The sequence below is a fragment of the Centropristis striata genome, chromosome 3, assembly GCF_030273125.1.
Source record: "Centropristis striata isolate RG_2023a ecotype Rhode Island chromosome 3, C.striata_1.0, whole genome shotgun sequence".
NCBI classification, from domain to species: domain Eukaryota; kingdom Metazoa; phylum Chordata; class Actinopteri; order Perciformes; family Serranidae; genus Centropristis; species Centropristis striata.
This window is the reverse complement of record NC_081519.1, coordinates 38,443,209-38,452,638: the sequence shown is the minus strand read 5'-3', so window position 1 is coordinate 38,452,638 and position 9,430 is coordinate 38,443,209. Positions and strand designations below refer to the sequence as shown.

Below are 9,430 nucleotides of genomic sequence, written 5' to 3'. Positions count from 1 at the left end.
GCTGAGGGTGTCTGATAGACGGCAGTCCTCTAATCGGTCTTTTATACAGCATCAGAAATGATGTCACCAGTGATGTCAGGGAGTCACCCCAGTCAGTAAGATGTTAGGGGCCCTTAATAGGCAACAACAGGCTTAAATTATTTTTATATGAGGGGGTTTAAGATACTTTTATACTTTTTAGGCAGTTTTGGAAGGCCTTATATTCTGTTGTATATACAGTACAGGCCAAAAGTTTGGACACACCCATCTCATTCAATGCATTTTTACATTTACATTTACATTTAGTCATTTAGCAGACACTTTTATCCAAAGCGACTTACAGGAAGAGTAAAAGCAAACAATCAAGGTATAGTGCAATAAGAGCTATTAGTGCTAGTGACAATTCTTTGAGGAGTAGACTTATCATGTGGTCTAGGAGAGAAGATGCTCTCTGAAGAGCTGGGTCTTCAGGAGTTTTTTAAAGGTAGAGAGGGACCCTGCTCTGGTAGGAACTGGTAGTGTGTTCCACCAGCGGGGAACACACTTTTCTTTATTTTCATGACTATTTACATTGTAGATTCTCACTGAAGGCATCAAAACTATGAATAAACACATATGGAATTATGTACTTAACAAAAAAAGTGCGAAATAACTGAAAACATGTATTTTATTTCAAACTTGTATTTTAGATTCCTCAAAGTAGCCACCCTTTGCTTACTAGAATATAAGACATGTTTTCAAGTACATAATTCCACATGTGTTCATTAATAGTTTTGATGAATTTACAATGTCAATAGTCATGAAAATAAAGGAAAAACATTGAATGAGAAGGTGTGTCCAAACTTTTGGCCTGTACTGTATATACAACACAACATGTTTTTATTTCATTTGTAGACTATTGCATGTTAATGATACAATAAATTAATATTTATAAAGTAGCGTGGGATCACGGGAGATGTTGTCTTTTCCACCATAACTGTCACAGCTATCAGTTTCTCCCAGTTAGGATTTCTCCAATATTCATCAATTGAGATGGTTTCACCTAGATCCCCTCCTCTTCAAAAGAAACAGAATTGGTGATTAAAAGCAGTAAAAGCATTTTCATGTTAACAAAGGTGTGTTTCTCTGGCACTGTTCAGCTGACACAGGACTTCCAAGCTGCTGCTAACATTCCCACAGTAAAGATTCAGGCATCCAATCACTAAAATCTTGAATCCGCTTAAAATACACGGCCGCCTATTAAGTTGGAATAATTTTGTTTTCAGACACAATCCTCTGTTAATTGTGGTTTCATTTTTATTGTGATATGTTTGGAAGAGATTGATTATTAAAGTTTTGAGAAGATATACACGATATCTGTCAATAATAAATCCCATTGTCACAATCATTTCATGGAAAGAGGTAAAAAAATATTTTATTCCAACTTTATGGGCTTGTTCAAAACAACTAAGATATAAAAAGTGTATCGTAAGAATGGGGCTTAAAAGTAGATTAGAAGTAAAAAAAAAAACTGATGCATGACTAAATGAAACTGACTTTTCAGTTTAAAAATTGTTGGAAACATTTGGGAAAATTTAAATACACAACTTAGTAAAAACACAATACATGTCAAGCCATTTTAGACCTTTAGATGTAGAAAAGTTTCACATAATACCTTTAATGTATTCTTCAGCTATAAAGGAAGAAAAAAAACTGCATGAGCAAACAAAATTATCATATTGGCTGTGTTTCTAAAACACATATATGAGCTGTACAAGCAGCCAAAAACAGGAAGGAAGTGAAGATGAATGGAACTAGTGTGTTTCTCTGGCCAGTGTCAGATAACACCCATTTGATTCACTACATTTTATTGTTATACTGTACACACACACACAACTACCAATCATGTTGTTCCCATGTCTGGCAGGAAGTAATAAATGACAAAAATGCAGAAACATTTGTTAAAGAGATTGTAATATGACCATGTACTGCCTTTTACTGCATAATTTTTGACAAAGCATCTCCATTTTCCTCCCCTTTATGAGCCAGATGTTAAAAAATACAACAGTTTTCCATAATCACCTACTAGGTCTGTGTGGATGTGATGATAATGAAGTAAAATTCAGCAGTTGGGTGATTATGTATGAGGGATGCTACCATCTAGAGGGCTACCACAGGCATAACAAGATATCACTGGGGCAGTTACATATTATCCCATAGATTAGTGCTTCAGCTTATCGTTACATTTTAGATCAAGTAATAAGAATATTAATTAACTGAGACTATAATTAGAACAAGTTGTCACTCATATCTCAGAAACCAAAATACCACAAAGGTGTAGATTACTTTCAAGAAAAATCTATTTGGATGGGCATCCACAAATTATCTGTGTGTGTGTGTGTGTGTGTGTGCAATGTCGTTTATTATTTAATATCATATAAAGTTCACCAGGTTTACAGCAGTGTATTACTGTCCCTGACTTAGTTTTTTATTACCAAAAACAGGATGATGATAAAGATAAAGGACTGAAAAATCTCTATATACTGTGAACAAGTGAACATTCAGTTAGTTTAACTGAATTTAAGGAAAATTAATAGATTTGATGTATTATTTTCGATATAATTGTCTGGTTTTGACTTGTTTCCTCTAACTATTATTATTCTAACTGTTGGGCATCAAAACACAGAGGCAAAATCCCTGTATGTGAAACCTACTCTGCAATAAACCTGCTTTTTATTCTGCTTCTTTATTACTCACACAGACAGAAATGCCACAAGTATTTAAATGCATGTAAAGTATTGCTCTGGTTAATATTTTCCACTACCAACTTTAATAGTTAGCCTTTGATAGTTTGGAAGCATGTGCACAAAAGCTCCCTGTTCACAGGTGATACCAGTGATACTGTTTGGGTTATTAACCAGATAGTGTAGCCTTTATAAAAGAAGCCTGACTTCCTGGTCCGAGTATACAAATTTTGTTACACACCACATTAGATGCAGGGTGAGATTACCATTAACTTGCTTTGAAGATTTAAGTCATTACTTGTTTTACGTCTGCTGAGGTTCATTAGAGAGCCACAGTAGCATTTAGTTGTCATTGATGACCTTTATGTGTTTTGCCCTGAGCTTCTTTCCCTTGCCTTTTGACGTATGTGTGGAGGGTGGTGTTTCTGTGTTTGCTCCCATGTCTGTCTGTGGGTGTATGATTTGTGATGCACAGTGTTTGCATGGGACAGCTAACTCGAACTGTATCAATAATTTTGTGATTGCTTTGAATACCAGGAGGTTTAAAAGGAGTTCACAGAAACTCTTCTGTACCCAGTATACAGCATTTTAGGTCATTACAGTAGGTTATCATACCATATCGTAAGCCAAAGATTAATGGAACTGAGATATCAAAGTCACTTTTCGGCTGTAGATATTGTTGCAGTCCAGATCTCAAATCTCAATTTTAGTTATTAACTTCTTATGACAAAAGCTGGAGAAATTTTTATTCAATAATTGATTAAAAACCAGATTCAAGTTTGAATGCTATCAAAATCAAACACTAGTCACAGAGATAAGAAACACATCTGATCATTTTGCTTTTAAATAGAAATAATAACATTCAAACGCCATTATTGAGGTACATTTACCATAGGTTACTAACTGTTGGGAAAGATCCTTCAGTTTTTATTTTTTTATTAGGATTTGTATTCTTGCTATTAAATGTATATGATGGCATTAACTGTTTTTATACAGTTTTCATACCGCAATCTGAAGGTTTTCAGTGTTATTGATTAATGTCTTTTGGGTGTATAGGTTGATAATCATTTTGCTTCAAAGAGGGCGCCTCTCCCCTTCTGTACCTCTGCTTCATGACGCTCCGGGCAATCATGTGATCCGACCCTGCTTCATTCCAGATGCGTCAAGTGGCAGCAAGGGGGAAACAGGAAGTACTTTAATCCTCACTTCAAAATAAAAACTAAATGAAAGTGTGAGGCTTTTTGTTTGTAGGTTTGTCTACTTATTTATTTTTGCATCGAAGTATGAATATGTGCCCTGTTATTGATCAATGTATGTTACAATATAAGGATTTAGTGTGGCAGGGATGTTATACATATAGAAAAAAAAGTTTGCATAAAAAGCATTATTGTTTGCTGTCAAAACATTATTATAGTATCTGTTTGATTAAACAGTTTGTGAACATTGTAATTTTAGCAGTCATTTTTAATGTTCCATGTGTTATAGTTATTGTATTGTAATGCTATTGTAAAGTTGTTGTTATATGACAAGTGCCACTGTGAAATTAATTCGACATGGTAGGCTAATTCATTTATAGCATCTGCAAAAATAAATACTTTAATATTAAAAGAAAATTATTGATGATGCACAACTTATCCAAACTGTACTTCAAAACACATAAAGTTATACAAAAAAACAGACCAAGTTAGTGTGTCTGGGAATCCTGCCCAACTTGTATTCTTAAGAACAGTTTTGAGTTATTTATACTTTACTTGAGTATTTCCACTTTATGCTACTTTCAACCTCAAATCCTCTACACTTCAGTGGGAAATAAACTTTTTACTCCACTTAGCCTAAATTTGTTTCATAGCTGTATACTTGTTACTTAGGATTTTACATAAAAAAAACATATGATGCATTTATAAAATGCAATATTGCTTAAAATAGTAACATTTGCTCTGAACCTATTTGATATGAACAAGCTTAAAATTACATAGTATTACAGTCACAGTGGCCATATTTCTATAAAACAACTGCTTTTATGTTGATACTCCAAATAGGCTAAATGTTGCTTCTGTACATATACTTAAGTAGGATTTTGAATGCAAGACTTAAAATAGAAGTGCATTTAGTTACATCCCATCATTGCCTTCTGTATGCTTTGCTATTTTTCTATTATACTTTATATAGTATAACACAAAAAATAGCAAAGCAAAACATACCGACTAAAGAAAATACATTATTATAACAAGTAAGCAGGTGACAAGTGACAACAAATGATGACAAATTTAGGTGTCAGATGCAAATGTGCAAATCAGATTAAAAGTCCAGATTCAGTCTACTGACTCAGAATGTAGGCACTTTTTTTTAATTTATGATAGTCCTTACCACTGCATGAGCCAACACAGAGAATTTCTGTATAGTGGGCATGGAGCTTGCATAACGACTTTATTGTGAAAGTTCGGACCGGAAGTTAAAGTTGTCGTCACTCGAAGCTTGACCACCGTTCTTCGTTCCCAGGGTTCCGTGAGAGCCGTTTGCCCCACCCCACCTCTTCAACGCTATCTATCTCAATGTACAATTCTCAGAGAAAAAAGGGGGCAAAAATAATTCAGAGTAACACCGCAAAGAAACGTTTCTCATCTCCCCGACCGGTTCACCGGAGCAGACGCGGCCTCTCGGCGGCGGAAGATAAACGTCTCGCCGTTGGACCAGTGATTGAAAACACCGCGGTGTGTTCATGTATCATGCACATGTAACCATAATCTACCATACGGATTCAAAGGGAATACAACAAGCTGAGAGACTTGACAGCGGGCTGTACCTGCGCCAAACGGGAAAATAACAGAGGATTTTCCGCCAATATCACCTGGATTTCGCGTCTTATTCAAGGACATCCAACTGCCAACAACCGCGGAGAAGCTTTCCAATGTGAGGAGAAATACAAATTAACGTTACAGAGAGAAAAAGGACGAAGAAGGGGCCTTTTCTTTTGGGTCTGGTCAAACCCTCCGAAAAAAGCAAGCAGCAGCATCTGTTGACGGGGAGAGGAAATAATTTTGACATCGGCTAAAAACAGGATATTATTGATAAGGTTGCTCACATCAACGACGACAACCCTCCTCCTCCCAAAAAACGGTGTATAATGTGACGGGTTTGATAGAGAAAGAAGCCCCGGTGTTGTCTGATGATTCACATGCCGTCATTTTAAGAGGAATTTTTTATTTTTTATTTTTTTCCCCACCCGCCCTCTGATGTGCTTTGGTTAGGTGGATTGCAAACAACCCCTAAAAAATAATAACCTAAAAAAAATATACATTTAAAGGGCAAAAAAAAAAAATCGAGAAAAATAGGATTGTGAGTGGAAATGAATTGAATGGCAGTGTGAGATATCTGCCGAAGATGGGCTCCAGAGGAGACATTTGCTAAGAAAATTAAACATAACACCGTGAAAATATATCTACGTTTAAAAGCCAGCGTTTAAATTGAAAACACGTTCAAGGAAACAGGACCACCGACGTTCATTCATGTACATTGCAAGGCTGGAAATTTCACATCCACTCTCTCATATCAATGTTGATGACTTCATTGCGGATTTACAGTGAAAAACACAAGAATCAAGCGTCTGAGAGGGCGGCATCATTGCTCTGCTCCCCTTTTTTTGAGTGATCTCTTATTGGTAAATTGCCAGTAAATAGCCACATCCATCCATACATATTGTGCCAAAGCCTGGTGGAGCCCACCGTCTACTACCTAACAGGTTTACATCATCTGGCAACATAAATGTCACCCATTTTGAGCCAGGTGTTCCTCTGTTGGGTCAGTCTAGGAATTTAGGATTGATTGATTTTCTTCTGATCAATACCCTCCCTCCCTACACCTACCTACCCACCCAACCAACCACCCACCCTGCCTCCCCCCTGAACCTAACACTGGGTTTTTGGGAAGATGGGCTGTCTTGGCAATAGTAAGACTGAAGACCAACGAAATGAGGAGAAGGCACAGAGGGAAGCCAACAAAAAGATAGAGAAGCAGCTCCAAAAAGACAAACAGATATACCGGGCGACTCATCGGCTACTACTATTAGGTACGTTTTGTGAAATTCATCATTAATGTGTGTGTGTGTGTGTTCAGTTAAGGCCCATTTTGTTGCACCCACAACAACAATATGAGCGTGTTTTATACAGCTGTTGTTTCAGATTGTACCTGTGTATCAGTATATGATGCAATGACATGATGTCACTACACCACCAGGTTTCACAGTGTCTTGACACAGGACAGAAAAGCAGGCCTGTCTGCTGCATTCATGGGCTATTATGGAGCATGATTACAGAACATGTGAGAGACGGTGGACAGACAGACGGACGGACAGCATTTGCGTGAAGGCAGCATGCAGGCTGGGAGGCCAGACCAATAGATGTTTTTAGACAGAACAGCAAACAGCAAAAATTGTGTGTGTAGTGTATATTCACCTTGAGTTATTAAGGCCTATAGACTCCATGTTTGATGCTATGTTTCTTTGCAAAATCCTCTCCGCACTGCCAGCTACTCATGAAATTGATATTCTAATCATTTGTCAAAAAACCTCCACTATTTTTAATTTGATGAAGCTATTTCTGGCTGTATCATCTAGGCCTCCATGTCATGATACAGTGTGAAGCTCAAGGCCAGGGCTAGTATCCTGCCAAGCCTCTTGGAGTACGGAGAGCAAATTAGGATTACTATTAGGATTACTAGCTTCCCTTGAAAGACTGTCCTGTTCATTCTAATCTGTAATTGATCCTAGATTTGTTCACTTACGCTCTGAATTGCAGGCCTGCAGCCTAGCTCCTTGTGTCCAGGCTCGGAGACGTTATGACCTGGCTTCTTTAATTTTCACTTTGCTAGGACACATACAGGACCTTTTCTCTTTTCCTTGTGGACATGTATGACAGTCTAACATGTCTTTTTTTCAAAGTTTGTTTGTATGAGGCACATATCCGTAGTTAGTGTCATACAAACTGTTTTACGTACCACTTTGGTGAAGCAGGCAGTAGTAATGGCACAACAGCGAAGCAATATACTGCTGTGGACAGGGGCAGCAGCAATGCATATTTCAGCCACAATAAAGAAAATCAATATCAGTTCAATATCAAGGTATATTTAGATTTTTTTTAACGTGCTGTCGGACAGGTATTTCCAAAGAGGAACTGCAGTCACTATCTATGCTCTCTGCAAAGCCACCAGTCTCCTCTGACAAAAACAGTTAAAAGACTAATTTAACTTTGTCTTTTTGTCATAACACAGGAGTTGCTAGTCTACTTCTGCCTAGATCAGTTAGTTAGTTGGTGTTATTATGTGACTTTTATGTTTTTTAAAGGAGCAGTTTGGATTCACCAAAGTCATATAATAACACAAACAAACTCACTGATTGATGCAGTGGTAGACCAGCAACTCTGGCGGCTTTAAGCTTGATATAGTGACTTCACTTCCCTGTAGGAAAGGACCATCTGGCAGCATGAGAAAGTAGTGAAAATATTTTAAATATTGTATACACTAAACTGATATTGATTTTTTGCTTCAGTGAACCTTTTTCTGACTCACTGGATGCAGATTGTGGGTATATGCCTGCCATTGGTCCTTTATAATACAACATTTTCCCTCCCCTTTCCATACTTCTGCGATCGAAGCCGAAATGTTTTTTCCCCAATAGTAGTATGATAATTTGTGCAGCCAGGCCTTTTCTCCACCGCTGACACAGCATCTTGGAGATAAATCTGGCTATGCGAGTCTAGCTGGGCCTTCTTTCTTAGGTAGCTTTCATATTCATTTAGCTGTCCCTGTCCACAACAGTACATTGCTTCTCAAAACTGGAGGTGTCCCGACTGCCATATACCATCAGTAAAACACTGACTATGGATAAGTACCTCATTCCAAAAGCAAAACTATCCCTTTAAAGACAACTCACTTTTGCTTAAAGACAAAAAAACCTGATGCTGATATCTGCTTGCACACCTGGAAGCATTGGTGTAAGAAGTAGTCAGACCCTTTAGTTCAGTAAAAGTACCAATACAACAATAAACGAGTAAAAGTCCTATGTTCAACCTCCTGCTTAAGTGAAAATACACACGTTTTATCGCTTGGTGTACAGTAAATATATAACTGGACTCTTCTCTTGTCTTTGCTACTTTGTGAAATAATGGATAATTTTACCTCTTTGGACATCGAACAGTCAGCTTTGGTGGAACTACTAACAGTTCATTGGCATGTAACACGTGACAAGGAACTCCAGCTAAACTTTTTTTAGGGGTCAGAAGCTAAAGGTTGGGAACTACCACTGGTTTTCTGATGGTTCCACATGCTGGATGTTTTTCATTGATATATTTGAAGGAGTTTTTTTTGTATAACTCTAAATAAATGTAATTCTTTTTCTGTCTTCTTTCTGCTTTCAGGGGCCGGTGAATCCGGGAAAAGCACGATAGTCAAACAGATGCGAATATTGCACGTTAATGGCTTCAATGCAGAGTAAGTGTTGGCTCCTCTCCATGTTTTATTCTGTATCTCTGTTGTTAATCACACTCACATGCTGCACATTTCATCACTAAACCAATACAGACAGAATGAAGGTGAGAAACTGATTAATGAGGATTGATTGCGTGAAACACAACATGATCACATATGAAAATATTCGTTTGACCAAATACCTTGATAATGTGATAATGTTCTGAGGAGGACCACTGGTGCATTCACAAGATCGAAGTGCTTGTAAT

The 9,430-nt window shown here is 37.4% G+C and overlaps 1 protein-coding gene across 3 annotated transcripts in view; it reads left to right on the top strand.

Moving 5' to 3' along the window:
* Positions 1-5,181: 5,181 nt before the first annotated feature.
* The window catches only part of LOC131962924 (guanine nucleotide-binding protein G(s) subunit alpha-like), a 38,828-nt gene continuing 34,579 nt past the window's right edge, over positions 5,182-9,430 (top strand). The window contains exons 1-3 of one of the 3 annotated variants that reach the window (XM_059328042.1): positions 5,182-6,441; positions 6,486-6,768; positions 9,113-9,185. In XM_059328042.1, coding sequence (XP_059184025.1) covers positions 6,630-6,768; positions 9,113-9,185 — 212 coding nt within the window. In that variant the 5' untranslated portion in view covers positions 5,182-6,441; positions 6,486-6,629. Of the gene's footprint in view, positions 6,769-9,112; positions 9,186-9,430 lie in introns of all 3 variants that reach the window. The other 2 variants (XM_059328033.1, XM_059328050.1) reach the window with 2 other exon arrangements.